Source organism: Pongo pygmaeus, chromosome Y, assembly GCF_028885625.2.
Source record: "Pongo pygmaeus isolate AG05252 chromosome Y, NHGRI_mPonPyg2-v2.0_pri, whole genome shotgun sequence".
NCBI lineage: Eukaryota > Metazoa > Chordata > Mammalia > Primates > Hominidae > Pongo > Pongo pygmaeus.
Genome location: NC_072397.2, coordinates 26,241,801 through 26,264,674, shown reverse-complemented (window position 1 = coordinate 26,264,674; position 22,874 = coordinate 26,241,801). Strand labels below are relative to the sequence as shown.

Here is a 22,874-nt window from a genome sequence, read left to right as displayed (position 1 = left end):
TTTTTTGTTCTTGGCGATAGTTTACTGAGAATGATGATTTCCAATTTCATCCATGTCCCTACAAAGGACATGAACTCATCACTTTTTATGGCTGCATAGTATTCCATGGTGTATATGTGCCACATTTTCTTAATCCAGTCTATCCTTGTTGGACATTTGGGTTGGTTCCAAGTCTTTACTATTGTGAATAATGCCACTATAAGCAGACACGTGCTTGTGTCTTTATAGCAGCATGATTTATAGTCCTTTGGGTGTATACCCAGTAATGGGATGGCTGGGTCAAATGGAATTTCTAGTTCTAGATCCCTGAGGAATCGCCACACTGACTTCCACAAGGGTTGAACTAGTTTACAGTCCCACCAACAGTGGAAAAGTTTTCCTATTTCTCCACATCCTCTCCAGCTCCTGTTGTTTCCTGACTTCTTAATGATTGCCATTCTAACTGGTGTGAGATGGTATCTCATTGTGGTTTTGATTTGCATTTCTCTGATGGCCAGTGATGGTGAGCATTGTTTCATGTGTTTTTTGGCTGCATAAATGTCTTCTTTTGAGAAGTGTCTGTTCATGTCCTTCGCCCGCTTTTTGATGGGGTTGTTTGTTTTTTTCTTGTAAATTTGTTTGGGTTCATTGTAGATTCTGGATATTAGCCCTTTGTCAGATGAGTAGGTTGCGAAAATTTTCTCCCATTTTGTAGGTTGTCTGTTCACTCTGATGGTAGTTTCTCTTGCTGTGCAGAAGCTCTTTAGTTTAATTAGATCCCGTTTGTCAATTTTGGCTTTTGTTGCCATTGCTTTTGGTGTTTTAGACATGAAGTCCTTGCCCATGCCTATGTCCTGAATGGTAATGCCTAGGTTTTCTTCTAGGGTTTTGATGGTTTTAGGTCTAATGTTTAAGTCTTTAATCCATCTTGAATTGATTTTTGTGTAAGGTGTAAGGAAGGGATCCAGTTTCAGCTTTCTACATATGGCTAGCCAGTTTTCCCAGCACCATTTATTAAATAGGGAATCCTTTCCCCATTGCTTGTTTTTCTCAGGTTTGTCAAAGATCAGATAGTTGTAGATATGCGGCGTTATTTCTGAGGGCTCTGTTCTATTCCATTGATCTATATCTCTGTTTTGGTACCAGTACCATGCTGTTTTGGTTACTGTAGCCTTGTAGTATAGTTTGAAGTCAGGTAGTGTGATGCCTCCAGCTTTGTTCTTTTGACTTGGTGATGCGGGCTCTTTTCTGGTTCCATATGAACTTTAAAGTAGTTTTTTCCAGTTCTGTGAGGAAAGTCATTGGTAGCTTGATGGGGATGACGTTGAATCTGTAAATTACCTTGGGCAGTATGGCCATTTTCATGATATTGATTCTTCCTACCCATGAGCATGGAATGTTCTTCCATTTGTTTGTATCCTCTTTTATTTCCTTGAGCAGTGGTTTGTAGTTCTCCTTGAAGAGGTCCTTCACGTCCCTTGTAAGTTGGATTCCTAGGTATTTTATTCTCTTTGAAGCAATTGTGAATGGGAGTTCCCTCATGATTTGGTTCTCTGTTTGTTTGTCTGTTGGTGTATAAGAATGCTTGTGATTTTTGTACATTGATTTTGTATCCTGAGACTTTGCTGAAGTTGCTTATCAGCTTAAGGAGATTTTGGGCTGAGACAGTGGGGTTTTCTAGATATACAATCATGTCGTCTCCAAACAGGGACAATTTGACTTCCTCTTTTCCTAATTGAATATCCTTTATTTCCTTCTCCTGCCTAATTGCCCTGGCCAGAACTTCCAACACTATGTTGAATAGGAGTGGTGAGAGAGGGCATCCCTGTCTTGTGCCAGTTTTCAAAGGGAATGCTTCCAGTTTTTGCCCATTCAGTATGATATTGGCTGTGGGTTTGTCATAAATAGCTCTTATTATTTTGAGATACGTCCCATCAATACCTAATTTATTGAGAGTTTTTAGCATGAAGGGTTGTTGAATTTTGTCAAAGGCCTTTTCTGCATCTATTGAGATAATCATGTGGTTTTTGTCTTTGGTTCTGTTTATATGCTGGATTACATTTATTGATTTGCGTATATTGAACCAGCCTTGCATCCCAGGGGTGAAGCCCACTTGATCATGGTGGATAAGCTTTTTGATGTGCTGCTGGATTCAGTTTGCCAGTATTTTATTGAGGATTTTTGCATCAATGTTCATCAAGGATATTGTTCTAAAATTCTCTTTTTTGGTTGTGTCTCTGCCCGGCTTTGGTATCAGGATGATGCTGGCCTCATGAAATGAGTTAGGGAGGATTCCCTCTTTTTCTATTGGTTGGAATAGTTTCAGAAGGAATGGTACCAGTTCCTCCTTGTACCTCCGGTAGAATTTGGCTGTGAATCCATCTGGTCCTGGACTCTTTTTGGTTGGTAAGGTATTGATTATTGGCACAATTTCAGATCCTGTTATTGGTCTATTCAGAGATTCAACTTCTTCCTGGTTTAGTCTTGGGACAGTGTATGTGTCGAGGAATTTATCCATTTCTTCTAGATTTTCTAGTTTATTTGTGTAGAGCTGTTTGTAGTATTCTCTGATGGTAGTTTGTATTTCTGTGGGATCGGTGGTGATACCCCCTTTATCATTTTTTATTGCATCTATTTGATTCTTCTCTGTCGATTTTGTTGATCCTTTCAAATTTCTTTTGAAATTTCTAGGAATTTAAATACAAATTCCTTTTGTATTTCTGTGGGATCGGTGGTGATATCCCCTTTATCATTTTTTTATTGCATCTATCTGATTCTTCTCTGTCAATTTTGTTGATCCTTTCAAAAAACCAGCTCCTGGATTCATTAATTTTTTGAAGGGTTTTTTTGTGTCTCTATTTCCTTCAGTTCTGCTCTAATTTTAGTTATTTCTTGCCTTCTGCTAGCTTTTGAATGTGTTTGCTCTTGCTTTTCTAGTTCTTTTAATTGTGATGTTAGGGTGTCAATTTTGGATCTTTCCTGCTTTCTTTTGGGGGCATTTAGTGCTATAAATTTGCCTCTACACACTGCTTTGAATGCATCCCAGAGATTCTGGTATGTTGTGTCTTGGTTCTCGTTGGTTTCAAAGAACATCTTTATTTCTGCCTTCATTTTGTTATGTACCCAGTAGTCATTCAGGAGCAGGTTGTTCAGTTTCCATGTAGTTGAGCGGTTTTGAGTGAGATTCTTAATCCTGAGTTCTAGCTTGATTGCACTGTGATCTGAGAGATAGTTTGTTATAATTTCTGTTCTTTTACATTTACTGAGGAGAGCTTTACTTCCAAGTATGTGGTCAATTTTGGAATAGGTGTGGTGTGGTGCTGAAAAAAAGGTATATTCTGTTGATTTGGGGTGGAGAGTTCTGTAGATGTCTATTAGGTCCGCTTGGTGCAGAGCTGAGTTCAATTCCTGGGTATCCTTGTTGACTTTCTGTCTCGTTGATCTGTCTAATGTTGCCAGTGGGGTGTTAAAGTCTCCCATTATTAATGTGTGGGAGTCTAAGTCTCTTTGTAGGTCACTCAGGACTTGCTTTATGAATCTGGGTGCTCCTGTATTGGGTGCATATATATTTAGGATAGTTAGCTCTTCTTGTTGAATTGATCCCTTTACCATTAGGTAATAGCCTTCGTTGTCTCTTTTGATCTTTGTCGGTTTAAAGTCTGTTTTATCAGAGACTAGGATTGCAACCCCTGCCTTTTTTTGTTTTCCATTTGCTTGGTAGATCTTCCTCCATCCTTTTATTTTGAGCCTATGTGTGTCTCTGCACGTGAGATGGGTTTCCTGAATACAGCACACTGATGGGTCTTGACCCTTTATCCAATTTGCCAGTCTTGTGTCTTTTAATTGGAGCATTTCGTCCATTTACATTTAAAGTTAATATTGTTATGTGTGAATTTGATCCTGTCATTATGATGTTAGCTGGTTATTTTGCTCGTTAGTTGATGCAGTCTCTTCTTAGTCTCGATGGTCTTTACATTTTGGCATGATTTTGCAGCGGCTGGTACCGGTTGTTCCTTTCCACGTTTCGCACTTCCTTCAGGAGCTCTTTTAGGGCAGGCCTGGTGGTGACAAAATCTCTCCGCAGTTGCTTGTCTGTAAAGTATTTTATTTCTCCTTCACTTAGGAAGCTTAGTTTGGCTGGATATGAAATTCGGGGCTGAAAATTCTTTTCTTTAAGAATGTTGAATATTGGCCCCCACTCTCTTCTGGCTTGTAGAGTTTCTGCCGAGAGATCCGCTGTTAGTCTCATGGGCCTCCCTTTGAGAGTAACCCGACCTTTCTCTCTGGCTGCCCTTAACATTTTTTCCTTCATTTCAACTTTGGTGAATCTGACAATTATGTGTCTTGGAGTTAGTTGCTCTTCTCGAGGAGTATCTTTGTGGCGTTCTCTGTATTTCCTGAATCTGAATGTTGGCCTGCCTTGCTAGACTGGGGAAGTTCTCCTGGATAATATCCTGCAGAGTGTTTTCCAACTTGGTTCCATTCTCCCCGTCACTTTCAGGTACACCAATCAGACGTAGATTTGGTCTTTTCACATAGTCCCATATTTCTTGGAGGCTTTGCTCGTTTCTGTTTATTCTTTTTTCTCTAAACTTCCCTTCTCGCTTCATTTCATTCATTTCATCTTCCATCGCTGATACCCTTTCTTCCATTTGATCGCATCGGCTCCTGAGGCTTCTGCATTCTTCACGTAGTTCTCGAGCCTTGGTTTTCAGCTCCATCAGCTCCTTTAAGCACTTCTCTGTATTGGTTATTCTAGTTATACATTCTTCTAAATTTTTTTCAAAGGCTTCAACTTCTTTGCCTTTGGTTTGAATATCCTCCCGTAGCTCAGAGTAATTTGATCGTCTGAAGCCGCCTTCTCTCAGCTCGTCAAAGTCATTCTCCGTCCAGCTTTGTTGCGTTGCTGGTGAGCAACTGCGTTCCTTTGGAGGAGGAGGAGAGGCCCTCTGCTTTTTAGAGTTTCCAGTTTTTCTGCTCAATTTTTTCCCCATCTTTATGGTTTTGTCTACTTTTGGTCTTTGATGATGGTGATGTACAGATGGGTTTTTGGTGTGGATGTCCTTTCTGTTTGTTAGTTTTCCTTCTAACAGACAGGACCCTCAGCTGCAGGTCTGTTGGAGTACCTGGCCGTGTGAGGTGTCAGTCTGCCCCTGCTGGGGGGTGCCTCCCAGTTAGGCTGACCGGGGGTCAGGGGTCAGGGACCCACTTGAGGAGGCAGTCTGCCCGTTCTCAGATCTCCAGCTGCATGCTGGGAGAACCACTGCTCTCTTCAAAGCTGTCAGACAGGGACATTTAGGTCTGCAGAAGTTACTGCTGTCTTTTTGTTTGTCTGTGCCCTGCCTCCAGAGGTGGAGCCTACAGAGGCAGGCAGGCCTCCTTGAGCTGTGGTGGGCTCCACCCAGTTCGAGCTTCCCAGCTGCTGTGTTTACCTAAGCAAGCCTGGGCAATGGTGGGCGCCCCTCCCCCAGCCTCGCTGCCGCCTTGCAGTTTGATCTCAGACTGCTGTGCTAGCAATCAGCGAGACTCCGTGGGCGTAGGACCCTCTGAGCCAGGTGCGGGATATAATCTCCTGGTGCGCCGTTTTTTAAGCCTGCCGGAAAAGCGCAGTATTCGGGTGGGAGTGACCCAATTTTCCAGGTGCCGTCTGTCACCCCTTTCTTTGACTACGAAAGGGAACTCCATGACCCGTTGCGCTTCCCGAGTGAGGCAGTGCCTCGCCCTTCTTCAGCTCGCGCACAGCGCGCGCACCCACTGACCTGCGCCCACTGTCTGGCACTCCCTAGTGAGATGAACCCAGTACCTCAGGTGGAAATGCAGAAATCACCCGTCTTCTGCATCGCTCACGCTGGGAGCTGTAGACCGGAGCTGTTCCTATTCGGCCATCTTGGCTCCTCCCCTAAATTTTCAACTCAGGATAATTTTAATAACTTTAATTTTTACCAGTCTAAACTTTCTAGTTTTGGGTGTCTTTTTTAACTACTTCACAGAGTATTTTCACAAATACTAAATGAGTATTCTTCCACAGCATTATACAAGACTCGGTGATGAGCGGCAGTAGGTTTAAGAAAGTACTATATCCTTTGGTTAAAATTCCATGCTGATGTCCTCTGATTAGTTTAAATCCTGAGCCTGAACTGAGCTGCACTGGTGACTAATTTACAATGAAAGTAATTTATATAAAATATACGTAAAATACAAAATGATATTTCACATTGTGTATGGGTTTTGCCTGCATACGTAATTATGATGTCTACTTTCCAAATTACAGTCTGCTGCAAATCCTGAGACTCCCAACTCAACCATCTGCAGAGAGGCCAGCACCCAGTCTTCATCAGCTGCCGCTAGCCAAGGCTGGGTCTTACCAGAAGGCAAAATCATGCCAAACAGTGTTTTTGTTGGTGGAATTGATGATAGGGTATTGTATTCATACCTCATTTTTACCTTAAAATACATTATGAACAATGGGATTTGGGCCCTCTTACAAACTTAATGTGTTTTTGTACTTCATGGAGGTTTAGAATTGCTTTTAGGTTTGACCCATAGGTACTAAAAATATCTTTGACAAAGAGCTACTGGTCATTTTGGGGATAAATGGGGAAGAAATTTTCCCCCTCATGGTAGTAAAATTGTACTAAAGTTGAAATTTTTGAATGCTGAATTTTTACTCTGACGTTCAATTCTGTTCCATAGCCGGATGAAACTGAGATCAGAAGCTGCTTTGGTAGATACGGTTCAGTGAAAGAAGTGAAGATGATCACGAATCGAAGTGGTGTGTCCAAAGGGTGAGTAATTTTATCAAAAATATCTGAACTCTAGTCCCCTGTTCTATAGGTATGAGACAAGACTTCAAAACTGATATTCTGACCCTTGTATAAATGAAATTGTTTGCGGTGTTAATTTCTTTCACGTAGGGGATAAAAGGTTATTACCAGTTCTTTTATTTAATCATTTTTCTAATGTTTGTTTTGAAATGTCTGCAATTTTTATTTCATACAGATGAGTTAATCAGTTTTCTCAAATAATTGTTTTCTTCATAGACTGCACCGCATCTTAAATTTTAACCACCTTGTCTTAGATAGTAAGTTAAATTCAGGTTCACAGATGTGAATTCTTTGTTAATCAATGAAGTTTTCACACTGCCCTAATCCTAGCACATTTTGACATAGTTCTGCTTAAGAAAAAGTAGTATTTGTAGAGGATCTGTCATGTGCATGTTAGCACATACTTATCATGGTATATTATTCATCTTTGGTCATGATCACGTCTGTATATAGAATAGTAGAAGTTCTGAACCATGTACTGTATGATGGTGATTTTATGCTTCATTTGTCTGCCTTTATAGCTATGGATTTGTTTCATTTGTTGATGATGTGGATGTCCAGAAGATAGTAGAGGTAAATAATAGAAAAATCTCTTTCTTATCTTACTGCTACGACGTTTAGTGTTAGAGATATACTCAGACTTGTGTAAAATTTGGAGGAAGTTAGACTTCCTGTTCAAAATCCAAACTCAGAGTCACCTCCCATAACTTGATAGATCCTGTTTATTTCTGAGTGGACACCTAGGTTCACGAACTACAGACAGGAAAGGTTGGAGACAGGGTGATGAAAAGTTTTTGATCAACTTTCACTTGATGCCTGTTGACACTGATTAGAGTGGCAAGGGTAAGTAAGGTAGCTTCATGATGACAAATTTTAATTTGGTGCGTAGTTGTCACTGATCGTCTATGATGATAGGCACTTTAGAAGACTTTAGGTGTTTACCCAAGTCTTGGAAGCTAAGACTTGAAAATGGATTCTAGTTTTGTTACTGTTCTCTTTTCAGTCACAGATACATCTCCAGGGTAAAAAGCTGAAGCTGGGCCCTGCAATCAGGAAACAAAAGTTCTGTGAGTAGGAAAAGAAATTGTTCTTTTTTGACCCGGGTAGCTTTTTAAATAACTAAAAGTAGGCTTTTTTCTTCTTGCTTTTCAAAAAGGTGCTCATCATGTGCAGCCGCGTCCTTTGGTAGTTAGTCGTCCTCCTCCACCACAGTTTCAGAACGTCTGGAGGAATCCAAACACTGAAACTTGCCTGCAGCCCCTAATCACGCTGAATCCTGTAACTCAGTACGTTCAGGTAAGAACTGCTTATGTTCCTGTTCTCTTGTTTATTGTAGTCATCCTTGCGTCTGTGGAATTGTATCTACACTTACCATAGTAAGTGGCAATGGAATCCCTGTTTGAACAGTGTGAGTAATGGGAAATTTGTTACTTTTGTTAGAAATTTCTTACTCTTAGTGTTGGTTATTTGAGCTAAAAATCTTCTATATACTTTGTGAGACTTTCTCTCAGAAATGATCTCTGTAGACATATGAACAAATCTCTTCCTATCTCTTCCTTTTTCACCCCATATAACTAGTTCCTAAAGTATTTGGAAGCCGCTCTCCTTATGTGTCTGCCTAGCTTATTGTTCTCTAAGGTTAGCAGTTAACCTAGCTATTCTTTGCTTGCAATGATTTCCAGATGCCTCCTCGTATAAATTGCTGACTTCTGGATATATTCTGGTTCTTGGATGGGTAGATTTCTGTAGCTCTTCTTTACTTGCAATGCTTTCCAGATGCCTCCTCATATAAATTGCTGACTTCTGGATATATTCTGGTTCTGAGATGGGTAGATTTCTGATCTCTTTTACTCTGTCTATAAATCCCGTGAGTTTCTGGCATGTCATTTCTCTGATGCTGGTTGCTTTGATATTTAAAGTAGGATTTGACATCCTCTGTCACTTACTGGTGATAAATAACGTTTATTTCGTTGTTCGTTCCTTTCATTTCTGTGTGTGTTTAAAAGACCTTTTGTTTGATGGAATATAAAGTAACAAAATAGTAGTGAAATAGTTCTTCAGTGTCTCTCATTTGTTGACATTTTCCATGTCCTTGAAACGTGTAGGGTACACCTCCTCTTCTTTTTCCTTCTCTGAGCAATGGCTAGAATAAAAGCCCTGCTTGTTTCTGGCATTTACGGTGAGCCATTACTGAATATGGGTGTATTCATGAATGCTGCTACCTGTATGTTTTTAATTAGTAAGTATTCATTGAAACGTCGAAGACATTATACTGTCTCTTTTCCATTTGTGGCTTATATACTGCCCTTAATTTGTGGAAATGAAGTACCGAGAAAGCCGTAACATCTGTCGAAGAACTACAGTATTACCCTATAATATTGTCAAATACAAAACAGTCTGGAAGTATTTTGCCAAAGAAATAGCAAATATATTAATTTAACTTACGTTGAAATCTGTCTTAATAGAGCCTTATCACCAGTGTCAGAAATTACTTCTGGGTGGGCATAGGTAGACAGTGTAAATAAGGTAAACTTTGGCTGGTGCAATAGGCACTTCTTTTGTCATTTGTCTCTTCCCCTTCCCCACCCAAAGGGTAGCACTTGACAGAGAATATTTGTTTCTTCCTAACGTCTGTCATTCATTTAGAAATCTGCATTGCTGTAGGTAGAGAAACAATTACTATTTCAATGTTCTTCCTATTTTTGTCACGTTGGGAATGATACTTCCTTCTAATTAAAATAACAGTGTTTTACCGTATTAATCCATTCTTTCTGTAAACTTTATTTTCAGGCTTATTCTACTTACCCAAATTCACCAGGTCAGGTCATCACTCGATATCAGTTGCCTTTATATAATAATCAGTTAATTGAACAGGGAGTAAAATGATTTACTTTCAGCTACCATTGAGGCCTTCTACTTGTTTATACAAATTGCCTGAATGGGTTGTCATTTTAAACTAGTGAAGTGTACCTGAAATTTTAGAAAACGCTTAGAATTAGCGTAATGAAGGCCTCTGTAGTATTTAGAAGTGATGAAATAATATTTTGACAGGAGGGTACTTGGCAATAACTTTTCTGTAGAACAATTTCTGAGATTTGGTGTTCCCATCTTTGTTTTAGCATGTATTTTGTTATGTTTGCCGTCAAAGAGCTGAAACATGCAGACTGTCTTTCATGAATTTAGAGATACAGAGTGAAGTAAAAGCTTTACCCAATTCTTAGAGCACAGAATTCCAATTGTGTTCTTATTTTAGCTTGCTGCTTCATGATAGTAGTTCTCTGGGTCTCTTTTCAATGATACAACTATATCTGTGACCGATAATCATATGTGTGGTACCAAATTCAAAGAATTAGTATCTTTGAGAGTTTCACAATGCGATTTGCAGAAAATTGGGAAAAAGGTGAGATTTTCTATGTAGAAGGAAGAACAAGAAGTTGAGGGATTAGAAACCTAAAGTACTTATTTTTTCTATTCTGTTTCTTTTGTTCTATTAACCAAGGAGCCAGCATGAGAAGTACTTCGATGTTGTCTGTCTCACGTGTTTTTGAAAATGTGTAGTAATATTTGAATAATTTTGGTTTCCTTTTTTTTTTTTTTCCCCCCCCCAAGATGCCACCACAGCGGCCTGTTGGGGAGCAAAGGAGTTATGCTGTACCTCAGGTAAAGTGAATGCGCCAAACGTACACTCCCTGTTCTTTCTTGATTTTTTTCTATTTCATACGTGCCTGTAGTTTTTTTAAATCGTTCTTTGTATTAATGTGGCACATTTTGTTACTTTCTTTTTAACCCAATTTTAAACTCCTATGGGAGCAACAGTGCCTTTTTCTCTCCCAGGTTTTTGCATGCTTAAGCAATGGCTGGTCCACATAATGATAAGAATTCAGTTACTTTTTGATTGACTATACAGTCCATGAAAGGTAATATTAATGTGGCCTTAGAATGAGCGTGTATCTGCCTGGAATCTGCCTCTGGCCTTACGCTCCGTAAAAAAAAAAAAAAAAAATGTGTTCAAGAGAAACAGAAATGTTTTGCTATTAATTACTCTTAAATAAGAATAGGAAGAAAAAAGAATACTACCTCTAAAACACCCGAACTGCTTTCCCGCCAAATAACTAGTTCCAAAAGTATTTGAAAGCAGCTGTCTTCATGTGTCTGCCTAGTTTATTCTTCTCTAAGGTTAGCAATTCATCCAGCTATTCTTTACTTGCAGTGTTTTCCAGATGCCTCCTCATATAGATTGCTGACTTCTGGGTATATTCTGGTTCTGGAATGGGGAGATTTCTGATGTGTTTTACTATATTTATAAATCCCGTGAGTGTCTGGCATGTAATTTCTCTGATCCTGGTTACCTTGATATTTAAAGTAGGATTTGACATACTCTGTCACTTACTGGTGATAACTAACGTTTATTTTCTTTTTAGTTTGTTTTATTTATGTCTTAGTTTAAAAGACATTTTCTTTGATGGAAAATAAAGTAAGAAAATAGTGGTGAAATAGTTCTTCAGTGTCTCTCGTTTGTTGACATTTTCCATGTACTTGAAACGGGTAGGGTATACCTCTGCTTCTTTTTCGTCCTGTGAACGATGGCTAGAAAAAAAGCCCTGTTTCTCACATTTACTGTGAGCCATTACGTAATCTGGGTGTATTCATGTGTGATGCTATGTATATGTTTTCAATCACTAAGTATTTATTGAATCGTAGAAGACATTATACTGTCTCTTTTCCAGTTGCGGATTATATACCGCCCTTAGTTTTTTGAAATGAAGTACAGAAAAAGCCGTAACATTTATAGGAGAACTTCATATTACCCTGTGGTCTTGTCAAATACAAAACCCTTTGGAAGTATTTTAAGAAAGAAAGAAAGCAAATGCATTAATTTAACTTACATTGAAGTCTGTCTTAATAGAGCCTTATCACCAGAATAAGAAATAACTTCTGGGTGGGCATAAGTACACAGTATAAATAAGGTCAACTTGTCTGGTGAAATAGTCACTTCTTTTTTCATTAGTCTGTTCCTCCTCCCCAGCCAAAGGGCCTCACTTGACAGAATATTTCTTTCTTCATAAAATCAGTCACTCATTTAGAATCTGCGGTGCTGTATATAGAAAAGTAATGTTTTAAAACTTTTTCATAGTTTTTTATATTGGGAATAGTATTTCTAATTAACAAAATGTTTTACCGTATTCATACATTCTTGCTGTAAACTTTATTTATAGGCATATCCTACTTATCCAAATTCAGCAGTTCACGTCATCACTGGATGTCATTTGCTTGTATATAATTGTCAGGTAATTTAAGAGGGAGTAAAATCATTTACTTTCAGATATTATTGAGCCCTTTGTTATACAAATTGCTTGAATAGTTTGCCATTTTAAAGTAGTGAAATGTACCTAAAATTTAAGACAACACTTAGAATTAGTCTAGAATGAAGGCCTCCGTATTATTTAGAAGTAATTGCATAATATTTTGACAGGAATGTACTTCGCAAAAACTTCACTGTAGAACAGTTTTTTGAGACTTGGTGTCCCCTTCTATATTGTAGCATGGTTTTTTTTCATCTTTGCCGTCAAATAGCTGAAACATTCAGACTGACTTTTATCAATTTTTTAGAAAGACAGAGTGAAATAAAATTACTACCCACCTTTTAGAGCACAGAATTTGAATTATATTTGTATTTTAGCTGGCTGCTTCACAATAATAGTCCTCTGCGTCTCTTTTCATAGATATGACTGTGTATATGACCCATAATCATATCTGTGGTAATAAATTCCAAGAACTAATATCCTTGAGATTTCCACAATACCAACCCCAGAAAATTGGGAAAAAGTTGAGGTTTTACATAATAGAGTTAACAACAAGAACGTCAGAGATTAGAAACCTAAAGTAATTCTTTTTTCTGTTCCGTTTCTTTTATTATAATAACAAATTAAAGGAGCCAGCGTATGTACTTCAATATTGTGTTATCTCATGTATTTTTGAAAATGTGAAGGAATATTTGAATGATTTTTGTTTCCTGTCTCTACTAAAAACACAAAAAGATTAGCCAGGCGTGGTGGCGCACACTTGTAATCCCAACTACTCGGGAGGCTGAGGCAGCAGAATCACTTGATCCTGGGACGCAGGTTGCTGTGAGCTGAGATTGTGCCACTGCACTCCAGCCTAGGCAGCAAAGAGAGACTCAGTCTTAAAAAAAGCGATGCCATGAATATCTTTGTGTAAATATCTTGGCACGCTTCTGCTATTAATTTCTTGAGATGAATTGCTATCAGTGAAATAGCTAGGTGAAAGCACTTTGCCCCTTTTATAATGATTTTATAACTACTTCTCCTTTTTAGTATACTGGTGAGTATCCCCACTTATCAAATCATGATGCACCTTTTCCACAGTACTCTTGGTAAATCACGTATTGGTATTTTCTCATTGACGGTGTGTAGAGCGCTCTCTTTTCCACACCCATTCCAGTGAAAGTTACTAGTATTTTTTAAATTGTCAGCCTAATAGCTGGAAAATATTACATTGTGTTGATGCCCACTTTTTAAAATCATCATTGAAGTTGATCATTGATCTTTAGCTTTTTAAATTAGGTTTTTAATTTCATTTTTCTTACTGATTCATAGAAGACTTTGTATTGGTATTCACTTTTGTCATACATAGTGGAAAAAATATATAGGAGTAATAAGGAGGTGCCCTGGTGCCCTTACCTTATTCCTGTTTTCAGTTCAGTTGACTCAACTAGTTCACTTGTAAGCTTGATGATAGGGTAGAATGAGATTGATCGAAAAGAAGATTCCTTTATCTCTATTTTACTTGGGTTTTAAAAAAATTTAAAAATGAGTGCTGTATTTTGTCAAATGATTTTCAGTGATGAATTAAAGTAATGTGTCCTGCAAATTGAGTATTCTTGCATTCCCAATATAAACTTAGACTCTTTATATACTGCTGGAATTTCCCATTTGTGTTGAGGGCAGGGATGGATCATCTGGGTGAGGCTTTGTTGCTTATATGCTTTTAGCTTTGTAAAATGCTTTGAGAAATACTTTCTTCCTCTTTGAAAACAGAGTTTCGGCATAGCATTCTTTTATTATCTGTGGCCACAACCCATTTTTCAGGTCTCATATATACTTTTGCTTTCTTGTGTTTTCTTGCTTTGTTTTGCCAGGATTGTTTATTGCTTGAATTTCATCCTCCCCACGCACCACTCCCCGAGAATCTGCGCTTTGATTTACTAAAGTTTTCATTCTGATTTTCACGTCGTATTTTCTAAATTTTATCACTCTCTTTATTTGCTCCTCCTCTTTTGCTGCCAATGTAACTTTGCTGACTACAGATGATAGGCTTTTTCCTGGTCAGTTTATATAAATACCAGTTTGCTTACATGTTGACACAGTAATTGAATTAGATAATACTGGCAAAGGAGCTGACCTCCCAGGAGTTTAAATAACGATAATTTTTTTGCAGCTTTTAGCTGTCGTCGTCACTTGGTTGTCCACATGTAACAAGGAATGTATTTGCTCTATGTGGCAATGAGAGTTGTGTATATGATGGTCTTGAAGCTCACTCCTGTTTACTATTCCAACATTTCTCATTTCAAAATTCAACAACTCGCTTGAAGATATGATTAAGAAAATTACTTCTTTAATGCAGTTTGTTTTCAGGATGCCATTGACGGTTACGTTGGCACTTTCTTTAAACTTAAACTTTTCTTATCCTAAGCATTGATTTATATTTTTGGCCATAGTTTAGAAGTAACCAAAGGTTGTCTGTTGATTGTGGATTTTTATATATACATTATATAATTATGTATAAATACACACACAGTGGGAATTGAACAATCCCTGCTAATCGAGCCATGGCAAAAATGAAGTACATTGCAAAAAATGAAGTACATTGCTTACTTTGTTTGCTTTGATCGCCACCTGCTGGCCGAGGACTAGGACATGATCATTACTTCCTTAATTTAAAATATGATGACTCTATTAAAGAGATTCGGTGAATTTTATATGTACGATTCCAGTTAAGCAGGCAGCCAGTTTATAAGATCCAAGCTAAAGTCAAACTTCTTATAAAACCAAATGCCTTTTTTTTCTTCTTTACCAAACTACGGTTGTTTCGGGTATCCAAATGAGTATGAGAATCAGAAGAGGCACCAGAGATCTTTTCCAGCCATTTGTTTTGAAGCAAGGAAACTGAAACTGAGGTCATGAAAAGATTCACTTTCGTGAGCAATGGAAATCAGGTTCTTCCCAAACAAGAATTTTCCTCTTCAATTCTTGTGTCACTGTCACAAGGTTTCTTAACCAGACCCTTTGCAAATTTGGCACCAAATAATTCTTTATTGTAGGAGGCTGTCTTTGCATTGTAGGATGTGCAGTAGCATGGCTGGGCTTCAGCCCATCAGATTGCAGGAATACATCTTAGCTGTGACAGCCAATCTCTAAACGTCGCTAAATGCCCCTGGGGCTCAAAAATCTTGCCCAGTTGAGAATCAGTGCATTTCCATAACCTCTCATAATCTGATACAGGTTTCTGCCAGATGTTAGATTTCTAAATTAAAATACATCCAAACACTATGGTGCAGAGACAATACTGTAATGTAGCTTGTTTATCAAAGAAAAACATAGCCAAAGTTCATCCACAAATCAAGGGGGAATTGAAAAAGAGAAGAACTACAAGAATTTCAGAATTTCTTTTGTTTTATTCTGTTTGGGATTTCTGAATGAACTGAGAAGGAATTGGTGAATTGTGTATAGGGAAGGGAAATCTAATCAGGTTCCTAATAGTTCAAGATAATGCAGCTTAATGTCATTTGGAAAAAACAATAATGGAAGACATTTTTAGAAAGGAAAAACTTAAAAATAGTGTTTTAAATTTTTCTTCCACAACACTGTCATGAAATAAAGCTGTTAAAGGAAAGCATTAGGCATTAGTTACAAACCCAAAATAGCAAATACAGGCAGGAAAGAAAAGAGAAGTGCAGTAACCTTGGCTTCAGTTGATTTCACAATTTAGATTTCATGTATAGTAAAGCTGTGTAGAATCAGTAACTTCTAGCATCTAATTAACAAAGTAGGAACTCCTTTCTTACTACTATAAGGTTATTGTGTTGTTCAAAAAGATACACAGTTTCTTTCGTCTTTTGTTTTCTTTCAGACAGCTGTATGTGTAATAGCTTTCTCTTAGGCAGCTTTTTGTGCTTTCAGAGTCAACAGCACTTCACCAGTGATTTTTAAATTAATGATGTGTCATAGTTTCCTGGTGTTTCGATTAGTTCTTAATTAAACTTTTTTTCAAAATAAGTCAGCTAAATAGTGGAGCCAAAAAAGAAACTTGAAAACAAATCTGCTGAAAATAAATTCAAATAACAGGACACTAACTTACATTGGCATACCACTTTTCCACTTTTACCACTTTATACGTACAAAATGAATTCACTCATTTATATCTATCAGGCCACTGTGAAAATTAGAATTATCACTTGGACTGATTTCGTGTTACTCAGGAAGAAAAATGTTATTTCAGAAGATGCTTTAAACACCCTAGCGTTAGGGAAGAAGATTATAAGAAATTGGTTTAAAACATTGAGGTTTATTTTGTTTTTGGTGCGGCTTCTTTTTTTTTTTTAAGGTTTATCTTTAGTCTACTCAGTAAAGTGAAAAGTTGCTTATGAATGTAGAACAGGATGATTTTAAAACTTTAATTTTTACAAATCTAAACTTTCTAGTTTTGGGTGTCTTTTTTAACTACTTCACAGAGTATTTTCACAAATACTGAATGAGTATTCTTCCACAGCATTATACAAGACACGGTGATGAGCGACACTAGGTTTAAGAAAGTAGTATATCCTTTGGTTAAAATTCCATGCTGATGTCCTCTGATTAGTTTAAATCCTGAGCCTGAACTGAGCTGCACTGGTGACTAATTTCCAATGAAAATAACTTATATAAAATATATTATACTTAAAATACAAAAATGATATTTCACATTGTGTATGGGTTTTGCCTGCATACGTAATTATGATGTCTACTTTCCAAATTACAGTCTGCTGCAAATCCTGAGACTCCCAACTCAACCACCTGCAGAGAGGCCAGCACCCAGTCTTCATCAGCTGCCGCTAGCCAAGGCTGGGTCTTACCAGAAGGCAAAATCATGCCAAACACTGTTTTCGTTGGTGGAATTGATGATAGGGTATTGTATTCATACCTCATTGTTACCTTAAAGTACATCATGAACAGTGGGATTTGGGCCCTGTTACAAACTTAATGTGTTTTTGTACTTCATGGAGGTTTAGAATTGCTTTCAGGTTTGAACCATAGGTACTAAAAATATCTTTGACAAAGAGCTACTGGTCATTTGGGGATAAATGGGGAAGAAATTTCCCTCTCATGGTAGTAAAATTGTAGTAAAGTTGAAATTTTTGAATGCTGAATTTTTACTCTGACGTTCCATTCTGTTCCATAGACGGATGAAACTGAGATCAGAAGCTGCTTTGGTAGATACGGTTCAGTGAAAGAAGTGAAGATAATCACAAATCGAAGTGGTGTGTCCAAAGGGTGAGTAATTTTATCAAAAATATCTGAACTCTAGTCCCCTGTTCTATAGGTATGAGACAAGACTTCAAAACTGATATTCTGACCCTTGTATAAATGAAACTGTTTGCGGTGTTAATTTCTTTCACGTAGGGGATAAAAGGTTATTACCAGTTCTTTTATTTAATCATTTTTCTAATGTTTCCTTTGAAATGTCTGCAATTTTTATTTCATACAGGTGAGTTAATCAGTTTTCTCAAATAGTTGTTTTCTTCATACACTGCACAGCATCTTTAATTTTAACCACCTTGTCTTAGATAGTAAGTTAAATTCAGGTTCACAGATGTGAATTCTTTGTTAATCAGTGAAGTTTTCACAGTACCCTAATCCTAGCACATTTTGACATAGTTCTACTTAAGAAAAAGTAGTATTTGTAGAGGATCTGTCATGTGCATGTTAGCAAATACTTATCATGGTATATTATTCATCTTTGGTCATGATCACGTCTGTATATAGAATAGTAGAAGTTCTGAACCATGTACTGTATGATGGTGATTTTATGCTTCATTTGTCTGCCTTTATAGCTATGGATTTGTTTCATTTGTTGATGACGTGGATGTCCAGAAGATAGTAGAGGTAAGTAATTCAATGGAAAAGTCTCTTATTTATCTTACTGATACGACGTTTAGTGTTAGTGATATACTCAGACTTGTGTAAAATTTTGAGAAAGTTAGACTTCCTGTGCAAAATCCAAACTCAGAGTAACCTCCCATAACTTGATAGATCATGTTTATTTTTGAGTGCACACCTAGGTTCATGAACTACAGACAGGAAAGGTTGGAGACAGGGTGATGAAAAGTTTTTGATCAACTTTCACTTGATGCCTCTTGACACTGATTAGAGTGGCAAGGGTAAATAAGGTGGCTTCATGATGACAACATTTAATTTGGTGCGTAGTTGTCACTGATCGTCTATGATGATAGGAACCTTAGAAAGCTTTAGGTGTTTACCCAAGTCTTGGAAGCTAAGACTTGAAAATGGATTCTAGTTTTGTTACTGTTCTCTTTTCAGTCACAGATACATCTCCAGGGTAAAAAGCTGAAGCTGGGCACTGCAATCAGGAAACAAAAGTTCTGTGAGTAGGAAAAGAAATTGTTCTTTTTTGACCCGGGTAGCTTTTCAAATAACTAAAAATAGGCTTTTTTCTTCTTGCTTTTCAAAAAGGCGCTCGTCTTGTGCAGCCACGTCCTTTGGTATTAAATCCTCCTCCTCCACCACAGTTTCAGAACACCTGGAGGAATGCAAACACTGAAACTTGCCTGCAGCCCCTAATCACGCTGAATCCTATAACTCAGTATGTTCAGGTAAGAAGTGCTTATGGTCCTGTTCTCTTGTTTATTGTAGTCATCCTTGCGTCTGTGGAATTGTATCTACACTTTCCATAGTAAGTGGCAATGGAATCCCTGTTTAAACAGTGTGAGTAATGGGAAATTTGTTACTTTTGTTAGAAATTTCTTACTCTTAGTGTTGGTTATTTGAGCTAAAAATCTTCTATATACTTTGCAAGGCTTTCTCTCAGAAATGACCTCTTTAGACACATGAACAAATCTCTTCCTGTCTCTTCCTTTTTCACCCTATGTAACTAGTTGCTAAAGTATTTGGAAGCAGCTCTCCTTATGTGTCTGCCTAGTTTATTGTTCTCTAAGGTTAGCGGTTAACCTAGCTATTCTTTACTTGCAGTGCTTTCCAGATGCCTCGTCATATAAATTGCTGACTTCTGGATATATTCTGGTTCTGGGATGGGTAGATTTCTGATCTCTTTTACTCTATCTGTAAATCCCGTGAGTTTCTGGCATGTCATTTCTCTGATGCTGGTTGCTTTGATGTTTAAAGTGAGATTTGACATCGTTTGTCACTTACTGGTGATAAATAACATTTATTTTGTTCTTCGTTCCTCTTATTTCAGTGTGTGTTTAAAACACCTTTTCTTTGATGGAAAATAAAGTAACAAAATAGTAGTGAAATAGTTCTTCAGTGTCTCTCATATGTTGACATTTTCCATGTAGTTGAAACGTGTAGGGTACACCTCTTCTTCTTTTTTCCTTCTCTGAGCAATGACTAGAAGAAAAGCCCTACGTGTTTCTAGCATTTACGGTGAGCCATTACTGAATCTGGGTATATTCATGAATGCTGCTACCTGTATGTTTTTAATCAGTAAGAATTTATTGAAACGTAGAAGACGTTATACTGTCTCTTTTCCAGTTACGGCTATATACTGCCCTTAATTTGTGGAAATGAAGTATAGAGAAAGCCGTAACATCTGTCGAAGAACTACAGTATTACCCTATAATGTTGTCAAATACCAAACAATCTAGAAGTATTTTGCCAAAGAAATAGCAAATGTGTTAATTTAACTTACATTGCAATCTGTCTAAGTGGAGCCTTATCACCAGTGTAAGAAATAACTTCTGGGTGGGCATAAGTACCCGGTATATATAAGGTAAACTTTGGCTGGTGAAATAGTCACTTCTTTTGTCATTTGTCTCTTCCCCCTCCCCACCCAAAGGGTAGCACTTGACAGAGAATTTTTATTTCTTCATAAAGTCAGTCATTTAGAAATCTGCATTGCTGTACGTAGAAAAACAATTACTGTTTCAAAGTTTTTCATATTTTTGTTATATTGGGTATGATATTTCTTTCTATTAAAAAAAAATGTTTTACCGTATTAATCCATTCTTTCTGTCAACTTTATTTTCAGGCTTATTCTACTTATCCAGATTCACCAGATCAATTTATATCTATAAATTCCGTCATCCCTGGATATCAGTTGCCTGTATATAATTATCAGGTAATTGAAGAGGGAGTAAAATGTTTTACCTTCAGCTACTATTGAGGCCTTCAACTTGTTTATACAAATTGCTTGAATAGTTTGTCATTTTAAAGTAGTGAAATGTACCTAAAATTTAAGAAATCACTTAGAATTCGTGTAATGAGGACCTCTGTGTTACTTAGAAGTGATGAAATAAGATTTTGACAGGAGTGTACTCAGCAGTAACTTTTGTGTAGAACAATTTCTGAGATTTGTGTTTCCGTCTTTGTTTCAGCATGTATTTTGTTATCTTTGCTGTCAAAGAGCTGAAACATCCAGGCTGACTTTCATGAATCTTGCAGAGATATAAAGTGAAATAAAAGCTTTACCCAATTCTTAGAGCACAGAATTCCAATTGTATTTTTATTTTAGCTTGCTGCTTCATGGTAGTAGTTCTCTGGGTCTGTTTTCAACGATACAACTCTTATCTATGACCCGTAATCATATGTGTGGTAACAAATTCAAAGAATTAATATCTTTGAGGATGCTACAATTCTATTTCCAGAAAATTGGGAAGATTGAGGTTTTCCATGTAGAAGTAACAACAAGAACTTTCAGGGATTAGAAACCTAAAGTACTTCTTTTTTTCTATTCTGTTTCTTTCATTATAACAAAGGAGCCATCATGATAAATACTTCAATATTATGTAACTCACGGGTTTTTGAAAATGTGTAGGAGTATTTACATAATTTTGGTTACTTTTTTTTTTTAAAAAAAAAAGATTCCACTGCACTGGCCTGTTGGGGCGCAAAGGAGTTATGTTGTTCCTCTGGTAAAGCGAATTAGTGAAACATATACTTCCTCTTCTTTCTTGATTTTTTGTGTGTCATATGTGCCTATAAATATTTTAAATCATCCTTTATATTAATGTGTTACGTTTTGTTACTTTCTTTTTAACCTGCCATGGCAGCAACAGTGCCTTTTTCTCTCTCAGGTTTTGTATGCTTAAGCAATGGCTTATCCACGTAATGACAAGTGTTCAGTTACTTGTTGGTAGATTATTTAATGTAAGAAAGGTAGTCCTAATGTGGCTTTACCTAAGAACGGTAGTATTAATTTGGCTTTAGAAGAGCATGTATCTGATTAGAATCTGCGTCTGGATTTACCAAGCATAAAAAATTTGATAAAGAGAAACAGAAATGTTTTTCTGTTAATTACTCTTAAAGAAGAGTAGGATTAAAAAGAGCATTACCTCTATAACACCTGAGCTGCTTTCCCCCATGTAACTAAAATATTTGAAAGCAGTTCTTCTCATGTGTCTGCCTACTTTATTCTTCTCTAAGTTTAGCAATTAATCCAGCTATTCTTTATTTGAAATGATTTCCAGATGCCTCTGCATATAAATTGCTGACTTCTGGATATATTCTGATTCTGGAATGGGTAGATTTCTGATAGTTTTAGATATCTGTAAATCCCATCAGTTTCTAGCGGGTAGTGTCTCTGATCCTTGTTACTTTGCTATTTAAAGTAGATTTGACATATTCTGTCACTTATTGGTGATAAATAACGCTTATTTCCTTCTTAGTTCATTTTATTTATATCTTAGTTGAAAAGACATTTTCTTTGATGGAAAATAAAGTAACAGAATAGTAGTGAAATAGTTATTCAGTGTTTCTCATTTGTTGACGTTTTCCCTGTGCTTGAAACACATACGGTATACCTCATCTTGTTTTTCCTTCTCTGAACAATGGCTAGAATAAAGGCCCTACTTTTAACATTTACTGTGAGCCATTACCGAATCTGGGTGTATTCATGCCTGCTGCGTACCTATATGTATTCAAACAATTAGTATTTATTGAAACATATGAGACTTTATACTGTCTCTTTTCCAGTATTGGATTATATACTGCACTTAGTTTTTCAACATAAAGTACAGAAAACGCCATAAATTCTGTAGAACTACATATTACCTTATAATATTGTCAAACACAAATCAGTCCGGAAGCATTTTTACAGGGAAATAGCAAATGTATTAATTTAACTTACATTGAACTCTGTCTTAATGTAGCCTTATCACCAGTGTAAGAAATAACTTCTGGGTGGGCATAAGTACACAATATAAGTAAGGTTAAGTATGCCTGGTGAAATAGCCAGTTCTTTTGTCATTTGCTGTTCCCCCTCCACGCCCAACCGTAGGACTTGACCGAGAATAATACATTCTTCATAACTCAGTCAGTCATATGCAATTCTGCATTGTTGTATATAGAAAAATAATTAGTATTTCAATGTTTTTCGTATTTTTGTTCTACTGGGAATATTTCTTTCTAATTAAAAAAAAGTTTTACCTTATTAATTCATTCTTTCTGTATAATTTATTTTCAGGCATATCGTACTTATCCAAATGCACCAGTTCAGGTCATCACTAGATATCAGTCGCCTGTATGTAATTATCAGGTAATGTAAGAGGAAGTAAAATGATTTGCTTTCCGATATTATAGAGGCCTTTAACTTGTTTATACAAATTTCCTGAATAATTTGTCATTTTAAACTAGTGAAGTGTACCTAAAATTTAAGGCGACACTTAGAATTAGAGTAGAATGAAGACCTCTGTCTTATTTAGAAGTAATGAAGTAATATTTTACTTGGCAGTAACTTTTCTGTAGAACAGATTTCTGAGATTTGGTGTCCCCTTCTTCATTTCTGGATTGTAGTTTTCATCTTTGCTGTCAAATAACT

At 37.0% G+C, this 22,874-nt stretch overlaps 1 protein-coding gene across 2 annotated transcripts in view; it reads left to right on the top strand.

Annotated features, from left to right (window-relative positions):
* The window catches only part of LOC129025961 (deleted in azoospermia protein 4-like), a 62,599-nt gene that overhangs the window by 18,045 nt on the left and 21,680 nt on the right, over positions 1–22,874 (top strand). For both annotated transcript variants that reach the window (XM_054473499.2, XM_054473498.1), the window contains 13 exons: positions 6,251–6,397; positions 6,673–6,764; positions 7,325–7,376; positions 7,807–7,870; positions 7,960–8,099; positions 10,413–10,463; positions 16,842–16,988; positions 17,262–17,353; positions 17,914–17,965; positions 18,401–18,464; positions 18,554–18,693; positions 20,088–20,177; positions 22,521–22,592. In XM_054473499.2, coding sequence (XP_054329474.1) covers positions 6,251–6,397; positions 6,673–6,764; positions 7,325–7,376; positions 7,807–7,870; positions 7,960–8,099; positions 10,413–10,463; positions 16,842–16,988; positions 17,262–17,353; positions 17,914–17,965; positions 18,401–18,464; positions 18,554–18,693; positions 20,088–20,177; positions 22,521–22,592 — 1,203 coding nt within the window. The remainder of the gene's footprint in view (positions 1–6,250; positions 6,398–6,672; positions 6,765–7,324; positions 7,377–7,806; positions 7,871–7,959; positions 8,100–10,412; positions 10,464–16,841; positions 16,989–17,261; positions 17,354–17,913; positions 17,966–18,400; positions 18,465–18,553; positions 18,694–20,087; positions 20,178–22,520; positions 22,593–22,874) is intronic.